The sequence below is a fragment of the Polyodon spathula genome, chromosome 38, assembly GCF_017654505.1.
Source record: "Polyodon spathula isolate WHYD16114869_AA chromosome 38, ASM1765450v1, whole genome shotgun sequence".
Taxonomy (NCBI): Eukaryota; Metazoa; Chordata; class Actinopteri; order Acipenseriformes; family Polyodontidae; genus Polyodon; species Polyodon spathula.
The window spans coordinates 4,630,507-4,655,426 of record NC_054571.1 but is presented as its reverse complement, the minus strand read 5'-3'; the positions used below and the strand labels follow the sequence as shown (position 1 = coordinate 4,655,426).

The window sequence follows — 24,920 nt, the reverse complement described above, 5'->3', positions numbered from 1 at the left end:
ATATGGAGTCCCCAACAATCATGACCTCCCTTCTTTTTGCTGTCTGGTCACCACTGTCAATAGGGTCCTGGATGTTGTTCCTTTCATTCTCTTGTTGTTGGTTCTGCTCATCACAATTCTGAAGTGACTCAAATCTGTTGGTTGTTTTGATTTCTGGTGGTTGTGTTTGACGAAGTTTCTTTTTTTCCCTGCTTCTGCCTACCTGAACCCAGCTGTTCTGACCTTCTATCTCCCTGGTGGCTTTCAGTCTGTTAGGGGTGATGCAGACTTCCATGAATTGTGGGTGTGCCAGTTCCTCAAGATCCTGTTGCTGTCTCACTTCTTCCAGCTCCATTTCTAGCATACTTACTAGTTTATGCAAATCCTGGATCGCGCGGCACTTTACGCACACTTGGTTTAGCTCCGCTGGGTTTTCTCGGATTTCCCACATCAAGCAGGTGTCACAGATTACTGGCTTGAAGACCATGTTGAGGGTTTTTTTTTTTTTGAAGTTTAGTTTCTTCTGCAGCCGTCAACCTGCTTTCAATCTGCTTCGAAACTGCTCTGTACTTTTCCACGCCTGTACTTCTCCCACTTGCTGTCGCTTCCACTCGCTGTCGCTGGGAAGACTGCCTCGTTTAACTGCGTTGTTCTGCTGTGCTGTCGGCTCCTCCCCTCGCCCGTGTCTCAAAACGGCGCTGAATTTGAATCAGCTGCTCCGAGTTTCAGCTTGTTTGTTATCAGAAAAACACACGCGGCTGTGTTTCCCCAATGTCCTCTGTTTTCTGATTAAAGCAATTCAAGATGCAATTTCTCCTTTCTGCTTCGAAACTGCTCTGTACTTTTCCACGCTGTACTTCTCCCACTTGCTGTCGCTGGGAAGACTGAGACCTGAGAAATGTAATTGGCTTTTTGGCATTCTATTTTGGTACCTTTAAGGCAATTCCGGTTTATATGTAGTTTTCTTTTAGTGAGAGAAATTCTCTTTCAGAATTCAACAAATATATTACATATTTGAAAATATATACATGTTTTAGGTAAAAACCAAGCAAATGAGCAAATGTGTTGTCCAAAATGAGATCTATGAAATCCAATTACATTGTGGACATATTCCAGGTTTCTTCTCATTGATCAGTGTGGAGTTTACCCAGAACATGTAACAGATAGATTTTTTTTACCATTTTGTAATTAATATTAAAATGTGTGAGGTTATATTTGAGTGTTTCTGTCAGTGTTGCAATTTGGCAAATCATGCAGCTTTCTTAAACTGGGTTTATAAGAAGTTTTTAGGTTGTGTTGAAGAACCGCAAGTGCAGCCTGTCTCACCGGCCACCCAAAAATAAACAAATAAATAAAACAAAGAGAAACAAAACAAAAATCCAGACAAAACTTTACACAAATACACAAATACAAAAAAAAAAAAAAAAAAAAAAAAAAAAATTTCCTACAGGTTAGCTTCAACAATTCTGATCCTCAAATCCAGCACTTTATGTCAATGATATAGAATTTGAACATTTGAAGTGTAAGGCTTTCGCCAGTAAAATGTTATTGTATTTTTTGGGTTTGGACCCTGCACACTAGTAGCCCATACGAGTTCAGCAAATTCCTCAGTAGACGGTAATTCACCTGTTATGCTACTTTAATAAATTTTGGAGTAGAAACGTGACTTTTTTTGTTCTTGGTAGCTACCCATGATAGATGCTGCTTAAGGCTAGTGTAACATGAATTGTATCTCATCTTAGTGCTAAGAAAACTTAAAGCAATCAACAATCCGATCACCAAACATTATGAACGACGCACTATAATCTAAAATTTTCTATACGCTTTTAAAGGGATTTTCCCTAACCACCATTAAATATATATATATATATATATATATATATATATATATATTATATATATATATATATATATATATATATATTATCATTGTAGCAGCTTCAGTATTTTTATACACAACAAAATTATGAAGCACTATCATTTTAGGGGTCACCTGCAAATGGAAAAAAAAAATAGCTTAATGAAAAGGTTGTATGCTTTTTTGTTTTTCTCTTTGATCAATGAAGCTTGCCAGGGCTACATATACTACGGTTTTACAACTTGATTCTATGCAAAAAAAAAAAAAAAAAAAAAAAAAACAGCAAAACAGTTTATAGTCAATTTGTGCAGCCTTTTAGTGGGAGAAGACAATTTACCCACCCTTAGCAACTGTACTAGTTTTTGACCGCACACTTCCTATAGTGTGAGTCTTGTGTGTGATATTTGCATTCTCACAATGGTGGAGGGAGAATTTGGATTTTATAAACTGCATGGAAACCAAGCGATTTGGTAAACTGTAGATTACATCTGACCACACGATCTAGGTGTTAAAAATGAAGACTCACAGAATACGACAGTGTACCAAATCTGAAGATTACTCAGTGTGTGGCATCACTGATAAAGACATGGCAACGTGGCAGCGCATGTCCTTAACAAGTAAAATTAAAACTAAACATTAAAAAAAATGCAAAGATTTGTACCCCTGTTCAAATTTCTCACAGATGCTAAATAGTCTGTTTAAGCTTTTCAGTGCCTTTGAAAGGTCTTATGCATTTGATGTCTCTCCTGGTGTGCCAATGACAAATGGTCTCTACATAAATGTATTGTTACATTCACAGGTCTTAAATTATTGGTATAACCCACACAAAGGGAAACTGCAATGTCTCAGCTGAATATGATGTTTCAATGCTCTGCTTCAGTAAGGAAAACCCTTATCAATGTAAGAAACGCATTTGAGGAATTCTTGCAACATAATTTGTGATATATGTATTTGTAAAAGTTTGTGATTTGGAGTGCAGCATTTCTAAAACTGACTACTCAAAAGATTTATTTTAAGTTAATACTACATGGGTTGAGCTTCTTATTGTCAGACAAATAATTTTGTACAGTCTGAGCAAGTCCAAACTGCAAAATATGACACCACTTAAAAATTATTAGGCTACCTACACAGAATGCATTAATGTATATGGTTGTAAAATAGATCAACAAAAATGTTAATAAAACCGATTTTTTACCACTGCAGGAATAGATAATTCTATTCAACTTCGCAGTATATAACGTAAGTGAACTTACTTGAAGATGTGCTGCGTATTAGCAATCTTAACTGTACTGTAGCAATACAGATGATCACATCCTTAACTCTTAATTAAAATTATAGGTGTACAATGCCAAGGGAAGATCGGACCCCCCCAGAGACAAAAAAATAATAATTATAATGGCAAGATTTAATACAAATTAGTATAATTTGCACCTGCTGTGGAAGGCTGTTACACTGCAATTACCTCCTGCCAACCCCCTATTATCTTCCAATGTCTGGAAGCTGCCTGCAAGTCAAAACTTGCTCTTCATCTAATTCTGTGGAGGTCTGTATTTTTCCTGAAACTCAACCAAACAAAATAAATGCCATGGAAAAGGAAGGCTGGAAGAAAGGAAGTCTGGATAATTGACATCCCCTTTTTATCAAATTTACTGAACAAATTGTTATCCGGACAATCTTTATTTTATAAATTCATGAAATCCTAGCTATCTGACCACAGTGTGAGAGTGATTGTAATCCCTCTGCAGTGACTGTAATCCCTCTGCAGTGATTGTAATCCCTCTGCAGTGATTGTAATCCCTCTGCAGTGACTGTAATCCCCCTGCATTGACTGTAATCCCTCTGCAGTGATTGTAATCCCTCTGCATTGACTGTAATCACCCTGCAGTGATTGTAATCCCTCTGCAGTGTCTGTAATCCCTCTGCAGTGATTGTAATCCCTCTGCATTGACTGTAATCCCTCTGCAGTGCCTGTAATCCCTCTGCAGTGACTGTAATCCCTCTACAGTGCCTGTAATCCCTCTGCAGTGCCTGTAATCCCTCTCCAATGCCTGCAATCTCTCTGCAGTGCATGTAATCCCTCCATACAGTTTGTGGACTTCCATTTGCTGTTTTCATTTTAAAACAGGGTGTCTGCTGCTATATTAGGTTAAACACATGTCCAAGTGTCAGACAATCTGTTATACTTAAACTGCATCGACACTGGACAGAGCGACGCAGGCAAAGCCTCAGAATGTCAATCCACATAGGCACGACCTGGAAACGATCCAAAAGACTGGAAATAAATGCATGACCCCGCCCGTGCATTCGTACTGGACACACTAGAGATGGGCTGTCCCATTACAAAACAGGGCTTGCTTGGTTACCACCCTGACCTTCAGCAACTCAGTTGTAAAATAAAGGTTGGACTTGTAGAATCTATAGAGAAGAGTGATTGAACACCCCTATATATCCAACACTTTTACTGTTGTCATTATTATTAGTAGTAATTGTACAGCTGTAGTCGTAGCATTTTTTTTCCCCGTGGTACCAGTAGTCGTACTAGTCTGGTTTGAAGCTGGGCAATAGTAGTATAGGTGAACTGATATTTTCAACAAAATGATTTTATTGTTATACAGCGACAGCGAGTGGGAGAAGTACAGGCGTGGAAAAGTACAGAGCAGTTTAGAAGCAGTAAGGAGAAATTGCATCTTTAATTGCTTTAATCAGAAAACACAGGACATTGGGGAAACACAGCAGCAGCTCAAAGTCAAACAGCCGCGTGTGTTTTTCTGATAACAAACAAGCTGAAACTCGGAGCAGCTGATTCAAATTCAGCACCGTTTTGAGACACGGGCGAGGGGAGGAGCCAACAGCACAGCAGAACAACACAGTTAAACGAGGCAGTCTTTCCAGCGACAGCGAGTGGAAGCGACAGCGAGTGGGAGAAGTACAGGCATGGAAAAGTACAGAGCAGTTTAGAAGCAGTTTGAAAGCAGGCTGACGGCTGCAGAAAAAACTAAACTTCAAAAAAAAAAAAAACCCTCAACATGGTCTTCAAGCCAGTAATCTGTGAAACCTGCTTGATGTGGGAAATCCAAGAAAACCCAGCGGAGCTAAACCAAGTGTGCGTAAAGTGCTGCGCGATCCAGGACTTGCATAAACTAGTAAGTATGCTAGAAATGGAGCTGGAAGAAGTGTGACAGCAACAGGATCTTGAGGAACTGGCACACCCACAATTCATGGAAGTCTGCATCACCCCTAACAGACTGAACGCCACCAGGGAGATAGAAGGTCAGAACAGCTGGGTTCAGGAAGGCAGAAGCAGGGAAAAAAAGAAACTTCCTCAAACACAACCACCAGAAATCAAAACAAACAACAAATCTGAGTCACTTCAGAATTTTGATGAGCAGAACCAACAACAAGAGAACGAAAGGAACAACATCCAGGACCCCATTGACAGTGGTGACCAGACAGCAAAAAGAAGGGAGGTCATGATTGTTGGGGACTCCATATTGTGAAACACAGCAAGTTCAATTCACAGTTTGGACCCCCTTACTACAACAGTGTGCTGCCTTCCGGGAGCCTCGGTCAAGCACATCACTGAGAACATGGACAGGCTCCTAGAACGAACAGGAGACGAGTTGGTAGTAGTCGTCCACATCGGTACAAACAACATTGGAAGAGACAGACCAAAATCCCTGCAAAACAAATTCAGAGAGCTAGGAAGGAAATTAAAAGAGAAAAGCAAAACTGTGGTATTTTCTGGTATACTACCGGCACCTTGCAAAAGACCATATAGACAGCTGGAAATAATTAATCAAAACGCATGGCTGAAGACGTGGTGCACACGGGAAGGCTTCACCTATCTTGATCATTGGACCACATTCTACAACGAGGACTATCTGTATAGACGGGACGGACTGCACTTAAATAACAAGGGAACCAGTCTACTTGGAGAAAAAAACCTCGAGCAGGTTCAGAAGCATTTAAACTAGAAAGGAAGGGGGGAGAAATCAACAAAAAAACAGAAGGGAGACCGCATCAAAACAAGAACAACAACTCAGGTAAGACAACCATTAAATGTATTTATCTAAATGCTAGAAGTATCAGAAACAAAATTCTAGAACTTGAAGCTACTGCACTAACAGGTAACTATGATGTGATAGGTGTTACAGAAACTTGGTTGTCTGAGAGTGATGGGGATGAATATAATATTTGTGGGTATACACTGTATAGGAAAGACAGGCAGGACAGAAGAGGAGGAGGGGTGGCACTATACATAAGAAACAGTCTTGAAGCCCAAGTGTTAAACCTGGACAAAGAAAATAAAACCGAATCAATATGGGTCAGAATAACGGACAAAAATTCAAAGGGCATAATAATAGGAGCATCCTATAGACCGCCAGATTCAGACGGTGAGCAAAATAATCTGTTATACAATGACATTAGAAATGCGTGTAGCAAAGGAGAAGCCATACTAATGGGGGATTTCAGCTTCCCCCAAATAAAATGGGAAAACCTGGTGGGGAGCACGAAGGATGAAATAGAAATGGTGTAAATGATAAATGACTGCTTCCTAACACAATTTGTGAAGGCACCCACTAGAGGGGAGGCATGCCTTGATTTAGTCTTTTCAAATAACGAAGATAGAATAACTAAAACAGAGGTCAGAGAACCACATTTGAAGTGTTCTTTAAAATCCCAAAAGTAAAGACTAAAGCTAAGGTTTAAATTTTAGAAAAGCAAACCATGAAGGTATGAAACAGAGACTAACAGAAGTAGATTGGAGTAAAATAGAGAAAACACCCACAGAAGAAGGATGGTTGTTCTTCAAAAATGTAGTACTAGAGGCGCAAAACAATTACATCCCTAAAGTAGACAAATCTAAATGTAAAACTAAATTGCCAAAATGGTTTAATAGATCAATTAAAAAAAATATTCAGTGAAAAAAGACACTTTACAGAGCATTAAAAAAGGACCAAAAAGAAAGTACACAGAAAGAGTACACAGAACTGCAAACGCAAGTCAAAAAGGAAGTCAGAAAGGCCAAGAGAGAAATAGAAATGAACATTGCTAAGGGAGCTAAAACCAATTCCAAAATGTTTTTCCAATATTACAACAGCAAGCGAACATTCAAAGAGGAGATTAAATGTTTAAGAGATACAAATGGCAAAATCGTAGATGAAGAAAAAAAAAATAGCAAATATATTCAATGATTACTTTTCACAAGTTTTTACAAAGGAAGATACTGACAACATGCCCCACATGTCATCCAGTTCATATGCAGTTTTAAATAACTTTAGTATAACTGAGGCAGAAGTGTTAAAGGGACTAGGAGCTCTTAAAATAAACAAATCCCCTGGGCCGGATGAGATCCTCCCAGTAGTACTCAAAGAAATGAAAGAAGTAATTTACAAACCGCTAACCAAGATCATGCAGCAGTCTCTTGACACAGGGGTGGTACCGACAGATTGGAAAATTGCAAACGTAATACCGATCCACAAAAAGGGAAACAAAACTGAACCAGGTAACTACAGACCAGTAAGCCTGACTTCTATTATATGCAAACTTATGGAAACTATAATAAGATCCAAAATGGAAAATTACCTATATGGTAACAGGGTCCTGGGAGACAGTCAACATGGTTTTAGGAAAGGGAGATCGTGTCTAACTAACTTGCTTGATTTTTTTGAGGATGCAACATCGATAATGGATAATTGCAAAGCATATGACATGGTTTATTTAGATTTCCAGAAAGCTTTTGACAAAGTCCCGCACAAAAGATTAATTCTCAAACTGAACGCAGTTGGGATTCAAGGAAACGCATGTACATGGATTAGGGAGTGGTTAACATGTAGAAAACAGACAGTACTGATTAGAGGAAAAACCTCAGAATGGAGTGTGGTAACCAGTGGTGTACCACAGGGATCAGTATTAGGTCCTCTGCTATTCCTAATCTACATTAATGATTTAGATTCTGGTATAGTAAGCAAACTTGTTAAATTTGCAGACGACACAAAAGTAGGAGGAGTGGCAAACACTGTTGCAGCAGCAAAGGTCATTCAAAATGATCTAGACAAGATTCAGAACTGGGCAGACACATGGCAAATGACATTTAATAGAGAAAAGTGTAAGGTACTGCATGCAGGAAATAAAAATGTACATTATAAATATCATATGGGAGATACCGAAATTGGAGAAGGAATCTATGAAAAAGACCTAGGAGTTTTTGTTGACTCAGAAATGTCTTCATCTAGACAATGTGGGGAAGCTATAAAAAAGGCTAACAAGATGCTCGGATACATTGTGAAAAGTGTTGAATTTAAATCAAGGGAAGTAATGTTAAAACTGTACAATGCACTAGTAAGACCTCATCTTGAATATTGTGTGCAGTTCTGGTCACCTTGCTATAAAAAAGATATTGCTGCTCTAGAAAGAGTGCAAAGAAGAGCGACCAGAATTATTCCGGGCTTAAAAGGCATGTCATATGCAGACAGGCTAAAAGAATTGAATCTGTTCAGTCTTGAACAAAGAAGACTACGTGGCGACCTAATTTAAGCATTCAAAATTCTAAAAGGTATTGACAATGTCGACCCAAGGGACTTTTTCAGCCTGAAAAAAGAAACAAGGACCAGGGGTCACAAATGGAGATTAGACAAAGGGGCATTCAGAACAGAAAATAGGAGGCACTTTTTTACACAGAGAATTGTGAGGGTCTGGAATCAACTCCCCAGTAATGTTGTTGAAGCTGACACCCTGGGATCCTTCAAGAAGCTGCTTGATGAGATTCTGGGATCAATAAGCTACTAACAACCAAACGAGCAAGATGGGCCGAATGGGCTGTTGGCCTAGCCGTTTCGTTTGTAAACAAGAATATGGTCTTATATATATATAATATATATATATATATATAATATATATAGATATATCTATATACTATATATATATATATAACACACTGCAATCTCACAAAGAAATTCCCTCTGATCCTTTAGGAAAAACAGTTCCGTTTTTTCATAAATTTTAATGCAACATTATTATTATTATTATTATTATTATTATTATTATTATTATTATTATTATTATTATTATTATTCAAATCTGTTTTATTATGTGCAGGTCACCACTTACCTAGTATTATTATTTACTTTTGTTTAGTTTTTCCTTTTAAAACAGTCCGGTGAACTCGACAGAAAACACTTTATAAATATGAATTATCTTCTAAACTCTGTGTGAGCTTGGTAATGTTGGGATGTGTCTCACAGAATACAAACGTGTTGCTGGCTTTGTTTTACAATGTATAGTGCAGCAGGACCGTGATAATGTTTGGTGAATCTCTACAAAACTTTGCTTTATGCGTATGTAAAGAACTTCTTGTCATGGATTTGTGGCACAGAACAATTTAGTGAACAAAATATTATTTATCATAAAAACAAACAAACAAACCAAAAAAAAAGCCATAGGTTAAAATTAGGTCACATGTTCAAGTTGTGTGAATGCAGGACCTTTTTGTGTCATTTTTAAAAGTCAGCAAAAGTTCAAATGTTTTCATTTAAATGCTGGATATGTAGATATGCATATGTTCTGGTTTATTTTTGCTTATAAAAAAACACATTTTATGCAACTTGCCTAATCGAAAAGAAAATGTCTCTGTGCTGCTCAATGCACCCCCTGCAAGCCACCCAGGTGTTGCCTTTCTTCTGGATGTCTTTGTAGTTGTTCAATTTACAATCATATAAAAATGGACACTACTGCACCTCATAAATTAACTTTTCGTCATCCACAATTAACTCGTTTAGAGGCGTGGTGTGTTTTGAGGCGTGACGTGTCAACCTTGCTTCTGATTGGTCAGTTTTATTCCAGTCACCCGACGAAAAATAAGAAATAGAAACAGGTTCTATTTTAGCGACGCAGAATGTTCTCGAAGTGACGTCGCTCGCTGCTGGTGTGGATACTCCCATTTGACTGCAGTGACTCCTACATTATTCACTCCAGAGTGGCTGCAGCTTTACACTTCCTAAGACACCTCAGCATGGTACTGGTGGAAGTGTGTCAGTCATTGAAGCAGCTGGGTAGTTAATGACAGTAAATAAAGCTGTTGACAGGGTGGGAACAATGTCACCCTCCAGCTGAAATGACCAAGGCAGTTCAGGTGGGAGCATTGTAGGATCTTCTCCACTGCTGGCCCAAATGTATGGCCTGAGGAGATAGGCAACATCCAGCAAGGCAGACTTATACGTATCAGGGACCCTGGCCTGTGACAGCCAAAGCTGTCTGCGTGCTGTTATAAGGTCTGCCAGGCTTCGACCCAGGGCTTGCCCTTGGAAGCCTGATATTTGCAGCAGTGTGCTTGGGACCAAGCGCAGCTCCGAAGCTACTGGTTCAGGGAGGGGCGCCAATTGTAAACATGCCATCCAAGTAGGCTGTGAGGAGACCTGCCGTGTTGGCCAGGTGCGTAACTTGTGCTTCAGCTGCAAAAGCCTTCTTAAGGTGGGCATCTGTTATCCTGCATCGGCCATTAGGGAATGCAGGGTCCATTGACAGACCTCCTACCATAGGGGCTCGCACCAAGGCCACAATGGTAGAATCCACTGGCGGAAATTCAGCGCAGAGGCCGGTCAGTGTCAAGAAGACTGTACCTCCTCCAGATGACCGAGCAGCACTGTTCAGGCGCTGCCGTCCAGGGAACCTGGAGAAACTATGAGGCACGCTCCATAAGCACCCGACTGAGCTGAAGGGAGGGGTAGTACCAGTCCCTGAGGTAATCGAGGGTGCCGAAGCACCGAGGTGCTGAGGCACCGAGGGCGCTGAGGCACAGAGTATTACAGCACAGAGGGCACCAAAGCACCCAGGCTCTGGGGCACCGAGACACTGAGGGGCACCAAGGACCTGAGCAACAAGGGCGCAAGCACCGAGGGTAGTGGGCTGGGTGTCTAGTGGACCGAGTGCAGTCACACAACCAGGGCAATGCGTAGCATACAGAGGAGTGAACCACAGCCTACAGACAGTAAGAAAAAAGAGTGGGTGGATCAAAGTATCTGTGGAATCTACTTGACAGTGGGGCGAAGGCAGAGGAAAAAACACACACTCACACAGCAGCTGAAGAGGTAGGGTTGTTTCTTTCTTTATTTTTTGGGCCTAGTGCACTGAGCTTCCACTCATGTGGATGTATTTCCATGAGTGATTTTATTATTTTATGTCATATAAAGTTAGGATTTTAGTTTTTTCATTGTGACAGACTACAAAGCAAATACAGTATATTGCTAAGCCCAAACTCTTCACAACATATTTGAAGACTAAATTCAGGATATATTAAAAGAGGAATTTCAAAAAGACATTGCAAAACACTGGGTCTGAAGAATGCCCTTCTCTACATGCAGCTTTGAAGGGACACGCGCCTTGTAAAAGTAAAAGATTACCGGACAGTACCTTCACATCAGTTAGGGTAGCTTCAGTGTCTCACTGATACCTGATTTATAGAAAAAGTAAACAATGTCAAACAATACTAATGTCATCACTTGACCCTCTGACACAGGGAACAATGGATTTAGGTCAAACAGTTGAAATACAGCCATAACAATAAAACTATCCACAGTACTTGCATGAAAATAAATCAGACATTTGACATTCTTGGCCTGAGAGCTCTGCAGCTTTATCCATCTCCATCTTGCTATTGGCAGATCTGAAATGCTGCCTCTTGATTGTCTGTAGCCAACGTTCCATTCAGTTTGTAACACACGTCGTTTAACTCTTCATTTCTTCATTTCTGTTTCCTTCACACAGAAATCCTGTATTTTGTAAGGAGTCTAAGCAACTCCATCAATCGCCACAGAAATGTAATTTCAGACCTGGTAAATCTTTAATGGCTTTACAGACACATCATTCGCTTGGTCTTATTAAATAAACATTGCTGATTTCTCTTACATTAATCTATTTGGGCTCAATTTGCAAAATAAATGTCGCTATTGAAAAAAAAATGTATATTTCAACAAACACCTAATTGGAAAATGGATGCATGGCTTCTGTAGGGCTTGTATTGCAGTGAATGTCAGTTTTACATTGGCAATGTTGGCTCTACAATGTGGAAATCAGTTTGAAGCAGGATGTTTTAAATCTCTTATGAAAGTATTGACAATGCAAATGAATCAGCGCTGCTTCAGTTATAGTTAGGCTTGGCATAATTTAACTACATTTCTTTTATAGTTTTGACAGATAATATTGTTTATTGTCAATTTAAATATTCATAGTTGTGCAAAATTGTGTGTGGGGGTCATTTAAATCACAGCTCAAAGCACAGCGCGTACCAGATCCTGGGGGGGAGTCACTGGAATCTTTTCAAAGCACAGCACGTACCAGATCCTGAGGGGGAGTCACTGGAATCTTTTCAAAGCACAGCGTCACGAATCTCTTCACCACAGCATGGGGGGGGGGGGGGGGGGGGGGTGTACTGGAATCTCTTCAAAGCACAGCACGTACCAGATCATGGGGGGGGTCACTGGAATCTCTTCAATCATGGGGGGGTCACTGGAATCTCTTCAAAGCACAACGTGTACCAGATCATGGGGGGTCACTGGAATCTCTTCAAAGCACAGCGTGTACCAGATCATGGGGGGTCACTGGAATCTCTTCAAAGCACTGCGCGTACCAGATCATGGGGGGGTCACTGGAATCTCTTCAAAGCACAGAGTGTACCAGATCATGGGGGGTCACTGGAATCTCTTCAAAGCACAGCGCACATTCCAGATTGTGAGTGGGGGTAGGGTGGGGGGGGTGGTTCACTGGAATCTTGTCAAAGCACAGCGCACATTCCAGATCTGGAAGGGGGTTCATTGGAATAGTCTCAAAGCACAGCGCGCGTTCCAGACTGTGTGGGAAATCCACAGCTGCTTCCTTCTATTTTCTAATTTCAAATCAATCAGTAAAGAGTTCCCTCACAGTTGTCAATGGAGGTGAAAAAGACAAGCTCAGAATAGTAGAAGACATCTGTAGGTGGTGTGTGGCTGCAGCAACATCAGCAGCCAAAGTTAAAATCAACCAGCTCTACCTCAGCAGTGGACTCTTACATTCGCTTTTCTCCTGATATTATTTCTGCTCAACAAAGTATTGCTAGCATGCCCAGATGGGGGCCATCTCTCCTCCAGGACCACCAGAGGTTTTCTCACTCAAAGGTTTCCTTCCACTCTGTCCAGCGGTTAGATTAGTTATAAATAAATAAGGGGGCCCCCTTCTTGGGGCAAGCGAAGCTCACTTCCCAAACTTACAGGCCGACAACATAGTCTAGCCCTCCAAGAGGAAGGTTCCTACTGGTCAGTGGGGAACCCTGGCCAAATAACTTGAACTACATTTTGTTTTCCATTCTCCTTAAATCTATTCATTTGCACCCATACAAGCTGTGGCATAACCTCATTACTTGGGTCATTCAGCTGATGTAAACAAAATCGCTGAGACAAATTACACACTAGCTTATCTCTCAAACTCTGTGTAACTGGAATTAGCAAAGCAGTTGAATTTGAAGAAGACGACGTCTCCCCTTCATCAGGAACTTCAGTAAGTCTGTGTTTTATCCCTGTTGCAAGTGGGAACAAAGATCTATCCGTAATGTTTTCCTCTGCTCTCAAAAGTACTGTAGTCGGTTGGAATGGCTGTAGTAGAGGCAGCATCTCAGCCATTAGCATCCACTGCTCAGGCGTGAGAGCTAAAGTAGCTGCACCAGACTTTTTGGTCAAATCTGGGTTTGAGAAAACAGCAGCAACCAGCCATTTTAATTCAGAACACGTTCAAACATGTAATAAACCGCGTTCCACCTTGTTTGTACATCCTGTATCAACTTGAGTGCTGCTTTTCTGTGCTCAGCACTTCTGTTTGTTTCCTATTTAAAGCGCTTGTTGCCATCTAACTCTTTTTAAAATATTCAACCAGTCTCCTTGCTGCTGCCAGTCTCCTTGCTGCTGCCACTAACGTATGGACTTGTCATACATCCTCTAAGCTTTTCTGAATGCAGAGATTTATATTGTGCCCTGCACGGCTCACTCTTGCCACGCTACAAAGCACGCTCGCTTGCAGAAAGCAAAGACATTGCTCTGCACACGTTGGCCGCGTTGTCATGAACAAAAGCTGTTACTTTTGTAGCCACTTCAAGCTCTGTGTTTATCTGCTTCTGCTAAATTCACAGCTGTGTGTCTCTCGTGTTGTTTTCGTGTCGCTGATACTTTTGACCCGAGTTCCCAGTTTTGCTTCTTGTGCTATGCTTGTCCTTATGTCGGTAGCGATGGACTCCTCAGTAGTGATTACACTCTTGACTTAAATCCTGTCTAAGCTTTTCCTTTGCACGTTCGTGGTCCAGAGTAATGGATTTGGAGAGTGTCTTTCGACAGGGTATTTCATAGGGTAAGATTCGCCATCAGATTTTTAAACGCAGCTCCCTCTACTGTACTAACAGGTCTGATATCTTGTGTGACAACATCCACTATCAGGCCTGTTATTTCTTTTGCTCTGACGCTTTTTGGAAGTGCTGCGTTGTGGACGGGGAGCTTTTTATTATTATTATTATTATTTAAAGGAACCAAAGGAAAGGCAAGTATTAAGAGTTTAGATGTCAACCGGTCCTAACAAAAAAAAATGTCCAATTAACTGATAGATGAGTTTTTGTTTTTCAACCATCGTGGTTATTTATCCATGGTGGTTATTCCAATGAATCGATGCATCGATACATCGTTGCATTGTCCCAGTCCTATCAAGGGGAAACCCCTATTCTGTTGCTGAAGTCGCAAGCACTTAGTCTTTATTCTAGCAGTCCCTTTATGCAGGCCTGGCTCCTGCCTCGTGAATAAGCAATTCTTACACCGCTTACCCAAGCATATTTATGTCCCACCTCTGCTCATTAGTGATTGGACAGGTGAAAAACTGGCAGTTTTCTGACTTTCCCGTTGGTTAAACTCCCAAGACCTTCAACTGAAACAAAGAATACCATCAATGGTTTAAGTCCCACCTCTGCTCACTGATGACTGGACACTTGCATAACAAGGGGCAGATCTTTGACGCTCCCATTCGTTAAACTTGGTCAAGACCTTAAGCCGAGGCAGAAAATACCTTCAACTCTTTATGCCCCGCCTTCACTCACTTAAGATTGGACTGCCGCAGAGAAAATGAAGTCTTCTATTGTTTGATTTTATTTTGTTTTAAAAAAATCTGCAAAATCAAATTGTAAAGAAAAAATAAAAAATGTATCTGAGATCACCTCTTTAGTTGATTAAACCCTAATATCTATCTATCTATCTATCTATCTATCTATCTATCTATCTATCTATCTATCTATCTACACACATTTTGCCAGTTTGGATGATGTACCTAAGCCAGTGTAAAATAAACACTGTGCTAAGTAAACTAAGAAGTCTCAACTGAAATATTTGTCAAACTATTTCGAATGCTTATTTCTTGGGTGTAGTGTGCAAGAAATGGCCAAGAAAAAGAAGTCTGTAACAATTTTTAATAACTATTTTTACAGGACTGAACGGAAATAAATAAAACTATGTTTATGGAAAATTATGGTAACAGTCTTATTTTGGGGATGCATTTTTCTAAAGAACAAATGACAATTTGCCAACAATTTGTTTTTGTCCTCATAATTACAACACTAACCAACACAACCATATTCCTACAGGCATATGATTATGAATAAATGCTTTCAATAATAAACACTGCTCCTTATTCAGATGCTGTAGAGAGAGGAAGAGATGGAGAAGGAAGGAAAGAAAGGGAGAGGGAAAGAGGAAGGAATGTAAGGTTAGATGAAGTAGTAACAGCTCCAATCACGTTGAATCACCGCCCCCTATGGGAAAAGTAGAGAATTTCTCCCTCCCTCATGGGAAGAAAGGAACTGTAGCTTTTTACAGTTAGCACAGTGAACTGGGCTCGTGTGCTAACACTAGACAAATCCCCTTCCAACATTTTCACAACAGAAATTCAACAATCTGAATTCTTACTTGAAGGTAATTGTTCTATCAATCTGGCCAGTGCTATATCTTAACATGTTTTTTTTTTTGTGAAATGTCACATCATTTAATGTCTTTCTGAAATGAGGAAATCAAAAGTGTGTGTGTGTGTGTGTGTGTGTGTGTGTGTGTGTGTGTGTGTGTGTGTGTGTGTGTGTGTGGGAGGGGGAGGGGATTTGAAGAGAGAATTAATACATTTTTGTAAAATGCTATGGTGTCAATTTGATTGAAACAGTGTATTATAAACAATGGGGAGTTGTTCAGTCAATCAGAAAGTTCACGCATTATCTTACATATGGTTGGCTATAATGTTCATGTACAATGCTAAGAAGTTCTCTATATCTGTCACAGAGATACCTCGAATTGCTTAAGCAGCATCGTGTCTCTTGCGTTCTCTATACCTGTCACAGAGATACCTCGTATTGCTTAAGCAGCATTGTGTCTCTTGCGTTCTCTATACCTGTCACAGAGATACCTCGTATTGCTTAAGCAGCATCGTGTCTCTTGTGTTCTCTATACCTGTCACAGAGATACCTCGTATTGCTTAAGCAGCATGGTGTCTTTTGCGTTCTTTGTAGTTGGTTGCAAAACTACAAACGATCGGCTTGCGACATGCATTAACATAATTTATATTATGTTGTTACAAAATAAAGTTATATTAAGAAAATGGTTTAAAAAGCACAGAACTTAGGTTCAAAACTTTTTTTTTTTTAATTGTAAGATCTTGCCTCTTTGATTTCTTCTATTTCAAGTCTAGATGTTCTTGAAGATAGTAACAGTGTCAAGAGATGTTTGATATTTCTGTTCTCCCATTAGGATTTCTGGCAACAAATTGTAACGCTAAGAATTGTATTGTCTATTTTCAAATGTGGTTGCTACAAATAGGGCAAGATGACTAGACCATGGCATCTTATAGTTTTACTAGAGATTTAGATAATTATGTAACAGCCGTGGCAAATTAGATGTGGTATAGCACAGGCCGTTTGATAACCTTTCAGTTTTCTTTTGGTCTATCTTTATTTGCTATTCTCTCTGTGAAAATGTTGTGAAGTACCGGAGCTCTGCACTGCTAATGGAGAGTTGAAGAGTTAAGTCATTAGCGTTTGGTGGCAGGTTGTTTAAAATCTTCTTGTTTGGGATGTTAAGTGTGCAGCGGTACTCACTGTAAGGAACGCACTCGTACTGGATCTCTAGGTATTTGTAGGTACCCGGGCAGGGGTCAGGGAAGACATCGGAGCCAGCCACCACCACGCACTGTGTCCGGTTGTTGCACCTAAAGGATTCAAGAAAGAAAAGAAAAACACTGAAATCATTTCGCTACCATTTTTAAATGTAAAAACGCCCAATTGGAAATGTAACCATTGCATAAAAACAAAGGAACAGGTACAAAAAGGGGAGCATGTCACTGACCCATCAATGCTCATCCACTTCCTGCTAGTAAAAACTTGGTTAAGTCAGGTCTTAAATTATCGCAGCGATTCAGCATGAACAATATGGCAAGGTAACCCATTATAGCCTCTGGGCCTGGTTTGTGTGTTCTATTGATTTTAAGGTGTTTAAAGACTACAATCAGGTCCCCCTTAATTCTATTTTGTATTTTATATAGAGCCTTTCATGTACAAACATAACAAAGCACTGTACAGTTCAATAAAAGAGACATAACAGACATTACAATTAAAATATGTAAACATTTGTAAATACAAGTGAATAAAAGTACATTTTAAGACGTGATTAAAAAATATCCAGAGTCTCAGTCTTTGATCACCCCAGGAAGAGCATTCCACAATCCTGGTGCATAACTGCAGAAAGCCCGTCACCCTTCAAACACAGCCCTGTTTTTGGAATAATTAAAAGAGCAGAGTCCATTGACCGCAAATTCCATGACGGCATATAGCTGTGTACCAAATCTTTTAAATTGCATGCAACCAATCCATTTAGGGCTTTATAGGTCATCAGCAGAATGTTTTATTTATTGCTTTATACCATGGGATTAGCCAAGAGGATTGAAGATCAACAGGCCATCTCAGTACCCACTGTCAGGCCCATCACCTTTTTTCTCCCTATTTTCCTCCCTAAGCCCCTGACCAATGCAGCACTCCCTGACCAATGCAGCACAGCCAGGAGCCCCTGCACTCCTAGCAGCTGTGCCTTTACTAGGCAACGACTTTGAGAATTCATTCCAAAACACACAAACATGATTCTGAGGTCTTAACCCTTTGAGGTCCATTTATTCAGCGCTTGTCTGGCATGTCACGTCTAATTTATTTTCACGCACACTGTTTATTTTACATGCGCTGTTTTAAAAGTATTTTTTTTTCACAGTAAAACAGGTTTAAAAGGCTCTGCATATCAACAGGACACTCAGTACTGCATCTCCAGCCCTGCCCCACCCCTTGTTCGCTGTATTTGCATCTACATCTTCATAGTCACGAATCACTCGATTTATCACCAAACTCCTCAACAGATCCAAGTCATTATTTTATTGCTATAACATCTCAAAAAGCTCCGTAAATGTCTGTGATATTCTTTGCGTGCAGGATGTGGAAGCAGCTCTCGTTTGTTTGTGTCCGTATTGTGTCTGTGATATTCTTTGAGCACTGGATACGGAAGCAGCTATCTTGCATGTTTATGTCTGTGTTATGTCTGTGGTGAAGGGACTACGGGCCCAATCTTCGATCTTCGCGCAATCCCCTCGCTAAATTTGTGCCTCGCAAAAAAATACTGCTTTGGCACAAAATGAAAGATATTCCAAAACAACACAAAGCATTTGCGAGAAATTGGAATACAGCAGTTTTTTGACCAATTTGCAAATCTGTTTGTGCCTCGCAAAACCGTCTGAGCATTCACTACCAATATAGCAACTGCACACAACAGCCAAGTGAGATTGCAGAATGATGGACAGTCACCATTAGTAATGTGACAAGCTGCTATCATTGGAGTAGCCACAGTATGTACCGATATAACAGCAGACGAGACCACACAATATATCGTTCACACATACATATGGACCATTCAAATACACAACTGGCTCCATAGCTAGGCGCCGAGTTTTCAAATTAATGTACTGATAACACCACTGTTTTATTGAATACGGACAGTATTGTATCACAAGAAAATACTATATGGGTTTCTTTAAAGACCAGCTGATCCGACACAGCTGTATGTTTTTTAAGTAAATTTTTTTTAAAAATGCTTTGGATACTGTCCTTTTTTTCTGAATGATTTTAATTTTTTTTTTTATGTAAGTCTTGCCGTGACAAAGTCTAACTGTAGTAGCATACTCTCTGATTTGTAAATGTAACGAGGTCATTCACCTGCAAAGTAAACATAAATCAAGCATTATTATATACACAATACACAGAAATGCGTTGTTATTCATTCTACTCACCCATTTGAACATCATGATTAAGCCCAGTTTGTAAGGTTTTGAGTGTCGCCGAAATGGATTACGCCATTTTTTTTTGTAAGAATCATAATTCATTCTAAATACGCTACCAGAATGTTAACTGTAGCCTACTATGATTTCTCAATAAATGAACAGTCTCTGTACAATTAGCAACACTGACATTCAGCAGACTGGACAGCTGCAAAAAAACGGACAGAAATTACGGTTAACAGAACTAGTTGTTCCGCCTCAACTAACTTATGATTGGACTGCTGCAGAGAAAATACAGGTCTTTGATTGGTTGGTCGTATCACCGGTCTGATTGTAGGAAAACGTTAACTGCAGCTGCCCACCCCTCACCCGTAATGCACAGCAACCTGTGGAATAGCCAAATAAAGCAATGGGCCACAATATGAGTGTATGACTATTTATACAATTAATTTACAGATGTGTGGCAACACACAGCAAAGATAACAGGCAGGACCTCCCTCCCCTCTTCATCCTTCTCTCAATCTTCATTTCTATACTTTGATGGCACAAGTTGGATGCCGATATGCCTTTGGAGCAGTGAAGAACACATATAACTGTATATGTAAACACAATACCGCTGTCCATCATATCAATATAGTGATAAAGCACATAACTGATCCGCCCATCCGGTGTGTGCGGATGGGGGTGGGGGTGGGGATTTGGGGTTGGGGTTCTGTACTATTGTACGTTTGTACTATTGCACCCAACTCCAGAGTAGACTGTTACTCTGACACTATTTGAGCCAGCTGTTATTGGAACTAGGGCATCGCAGTTATAATTATATTGGTATATTCAGACGATTTAGGACTTTCGCCCAATTCAAATTTATTGCGCTATGTGCATTTTGAATGTCCACCTAGAATACATTTGCATCTCATGTAACCATTTACCGATGCATTACCATATGCTAATAGGACCGTATTAAAGGAACAGAAGGAAGGCAGTGTGCTGGACAGAGGTGAGTGCATGTTTCCACACTCGTCTGTTGGGCATGGGAATACACTATAAATGTCACTATGATATGCACATGTTATATATGATATGCAAACAAAAAAAGAGGCTTATTGCTTGTATGTTTTTGCTGCAAATTGACTATGGTGATGCAGTATATAGGTTTTCATCACCATCAGCTTTACGTAAACTGGACTCGCTATATCATGCAGCATTGAGGTACAATACAAATACAAGATTTAATACTCATCATTTTGGTAGGCTGGACTCATTTGGCTTTACGCAGGTTGAAGCACTGGTATATTCTGGTATATAAGGCTATTCAATGTAAATTATATGAATATACTTATTTAAATGAATACCCTATAGCTTCCCATAGTAACCATAGCCTCAGATCTCATTTTTTTTTTGCATTTTAAAATCCCAGATGTGCGTACTGAGGCTGGTAAAGGATCCTTTGCTTATTATGCCCCATGGTCCTGGAATGAGTTCCAGTCCAACTAAAGCTGCAGACCAAGATATCTTTATTGCAATTTAAGAGTAAACTGCATGATTTTGTGACTGAGTTGTAATTGTTTTAAACAGTTGACTACTTTTGTGTATTTCGATTATTGTTTTAAATGTGATTTGCCTGTGTCTTAATTGTATTTTATTGTGTATTGTTCTTGTTGTCCGATTGACTTGCTGCTACCTGACATGACTTTGACATTGACATGCCTGTGCTGTATCTGCTTGCATTGCTTTAGCACAGTATTACATTGACATGCCTGTGCTGTATCTGCTTGCGTTGCTTTAGCACAGTATTACATTGACATGCCTGTACTGTATCTGCTTGCGTTGCTTTAGCACAGTATTACATTGACATGCCTGTGCTGTATCTGCTTGCAATGCTTTAGCACAGTATTACATTGACATGCCTGTACTGTATCTGCTTGCGTTGCTTTAGCACAGTATTACATTGACATGCCTGTACTGTATCTGCTTGTGTTGCTTTAGCACAGTATTTCATTGACATTACATTACATTGCATGCTGACCTTTGTCTAGCAGTGCTTTAACATGATCTTTACGTTTGAACAATACCAGTGGTGGACCGACTAATCTGATGAACAGGGAAACTATTGCTGTTAAGAGCGCTAGTTTCTTTTGGTGTTTTGTATTTTTCTTACTCAGACGTTGCATTCTACAATATATTGTATCTTACACTTTTGTCATTCAATTAATGAAACAGGAAATCTTTTTTTTTTATTTTACATGTTTTGCAACCAAATATGTTTTCTTTTTCTTTCTTTCTTTCTTTCTTTCTTTCTTTCTTTCTTTCTTTCTTTCTTTCTTTCTTTTTGTACACGGTTCAACATTTGAAAACTGTTTAATTCTCATCTGTCAGACAAAAAGGTACCAGATCTGGGATACTGCGCAATTTAACCCCTGGATATTAGAGATGAGAAGAAGAGGGGGAGCTGGGGGGGGGGCAAAGGGAGAGGTTCAAGAGAGCAGTAGGGAAGAAATTAAAAGAGAGGAAAAAATTAAAAAAGGGAGAGATGACATAGCAGGGGGAGAGAGAAGGAAGGCGAGGAAGGAAAGAGGTGAGAGGTAGAGAGGAAAGAGAAAGAGCTAAGGGAAATGGAGAAGGGGGAGCAATAGACAAAAAATGAGAGGACAGACAGGCAGAGAACGAGATAGAGTGAGAGCAGTAATGGAAAAGCTGACATTGTCACTAAACTGTAAAGAAATTGCTGGATCTCCTACATGAAAATGGGAGAGGCAGTTGTTACAGAATACAGACGTGCACACACACACACACACACACACACACACACTCACACATACACAGCCCCTCAGGGTAAAGGGCTCCAGTCAGAGAGATTGTGTCTTGATTAATGGCAAGGATACAAGCAGCGGGCCTCACTTCACTGCTCTGAAGACGACAGAAAGGGAAAAACAAACACACAAATTCACACTGCGTGGTTTATAAAAGTGATTAGAAGCTGTTTCTACATCACATATACTGACCTAAAAACTAGAGCTAGGGAAGAAAGCTTACAAAGACCACTTGCTTGTGTTCACGGTCACAATAATACAATATATTAATTCACTGTGGTACCAAATATATATTATATATATATATATATATATATATATATATATATATATATATATATAATATATATATTAATATAATATATATATATTATTTTTAAGTGCATCTGAGCAGATCATATTCCAAGAAGAAACACAGCACTGACCAGGCCTGCTGTTTACTTTATCTTTCTGAGATCTGAACAGACCAAAAACTGAATATGTCATCAGCAGCGCCAGGGCTAAACAAAAGTGGAGAGAAAAGAAAACGCAGAATAAAAGAAGCTGGTTTTACAAAGTTAGGAATGTCACTACATAATCAAAGTCTAGCCTTAAAACAAAGCCTCTTAATTGGATTCTTCCAGCCGTTTGTCAATCACATGTTCCGCTCGCCTCCCTCTGTTGTGTCACACAAAGCAGTGAAGCTGGGAGGACCTTTGTCTACTGCGCCTTCCTTTGTGCTTTTTATATCTTCACTGTCAGAATGGAGACAGAGACTGAGAACATAAGAAAGACGCAGTTTCTGTTGACAGCCTGGAGAACGCTTTCTTTTTCTTTGTTGCTACACATGTATTGAATTTTCTATCTAGTCTGCAAGCAATTCATTAATCTGGACTGTGAAACAGGCCTTAATTCTGCAGTATATGGAGATGAGAGCATACTTGACCTTAACTTTGGGTGTTTTGGTATAGTTATGGGTTGACTTATTCTGGGTTTAATATATTTATAACCAGGGGCTGTCCAGCGGATGGCTCTTGATGCATGTATGGCTCAAGAGTAGTTCGATTTAGTTAAATTTGGCTAATGTACTAAAAACGTTAAAGTAACATGCAGGAGATGCTGTTTTTTTATTGTTAAAATACAGAGAACAGTGAACAAGCATGTGACAAGCCAAAAAACGGGTTCTGCATGTGCACATAACTATTGCTGCACTGAAGATCAATAAAAATAATAATTATTATTAATAATAATAAATTTAATAATAATAATATACATTTTAAAAAATATATATATATATATATACACACACACACACACACACACACACACACACACACACACACACACACACACACACACACACACATAAACACACACATTATTATATATACATTTTATTAAAACATATAACCTTGCTATTTTGCCCTTGTGGCAGACACTATTTCTTGATTTGAGTTTCTTTTTTTGTCAAGTTGATTTTTTTTTGCAGTGCAAAACAAGAAATTGAAACTAAAATCGAGAAATACCATCCACCACTGGGACAAAAAAAATTGATTTTATAGCCATATAAATCCAAGTTTCAAAATAACATTGTATATACAGAGAGAGCTGTTCTTAAACAAGTCACCATGATTTCTTCACTTCAGGGATGTAATAGACAGGCCTGGCCGATACAAACTTGTATGGGTTGGTTGATCATCCTTTATTCTGTGGGTATAAGCCACACACTGTTAGAGCATTTAACAGCACCAGGGAATCCATCCAGACTGCATCAGCCACCTACCTGGGGTTTATTTATTAATTTATTTATTGCATTTATGTAGCGCTTTTTATACAAAAGTATCGCAAAGCACTGTGCAGTACATAGCAGAAAAACCACAATACATTTGTATAGCATGTCACACATACAACTGCTATAAACAGACCATTTAAATAACAGTATACACATAATAAATAAGCCCCAATTGTAAAGCTACATTACTACCCACTAAGATAAGAAAGCCATTTTATAAAAGTGCATTTTTAGTCTTGACTGTAATGGTCCCAGCTTTCCTATCTCCTCCCGTGTTGCTTTTGTTGACCCTAGCAATAACCAGCAGCCCCGCATCCTGATAAACTGTGGTAAGTGCATGCTATAACCAATGGAAAAGCATGGGGGGGGGGGGGGGGGGGGGTTTGCAGAGTTGCTGTGGTAAACTTTTAGAGGCGTTTTACAGTGGTCATTGATTTCTAATACACAACTTATAAAAATTAATATAATAATAGGAGAAATATAATATAATATAATAATTTTAAGAAGGCAAGTATGCTGCTATATGTCAATGTGTCCCAGTTCATTCCCGCCCCCCCCTTCAATGAGTGGTAAGAATTGATTGGAGAGGCTTGGCTAGCACTCCTTCCTGGGGTGTATACAGCAGCAGCACAGGTGCACCTGTTTGGTTCCCTTACTCGTGTTTTGGAAAGCAGGTTTCAAGGGAGAGGAAGCTAGCGTCTCTACAGCTGAAACCACCAATGGGGAATGTCAACAAACAGACTACAAACAAACTGCTCAACACTGTTGCTGCTGCCTGGTTAATGAACAAATACAGCAAGCACCCTGGATATTCTGATTTGGTGTAAATGTTAATATAATTGGGTGTGAAACTGCAAATGTAGAAATAGTATATACGACTTGTGTTCTGTTAATGAAGTGCTTCTTATCTTGTGTAGAGATACCACCCTGTCAACACTAATAGTAATCAATGGAAGTTCCAGAGCTCAAGCATTGTTCTTTTAATAAATGGAAGTTCCAGAGCTCAAGCATTGTTCTTTTAATAAATGGAAGTTCCAGAGCTCAAGCTTTGTTCTTTTAATAAATGGAAGTTCCAGAGCTCAAGCTTTGTTCTTTTAATAAATGGAAGTTCCAGAGCTCAAGCTTTGTTCTTTTGTGATTTATAAAGAGTTCATTA

The 24,920-nt window shown here is 39.5% G+C and overlaps 1 protein-coding gene across 3 annotated transcripts in view; it reads right to left on the bottom strand.

Moving 5' to 3' along the window:
• adgrl1a (adhesion G protein-coupled receptor L1a) overlaps positions 1–24,920 on the bottom strand; it is a 248,753-nt gene that overhangs the window by 104,715 nt on the left and 119,118 nt on the right. For all 3 annotated transcript variants that reach the window (XM_041235761.1, XM_041235763.1, XM_041235762.1), the window contains exon 4: positions 16,971–17,080. In XM_041235761.1, coding sequence (XP_041091695.1) covers positions 16,971–17,080 — 110 coding nt within the window. The remainder of the gene's footprint in view (positions 1–16,970; positions 17,081–24,920) is intronic.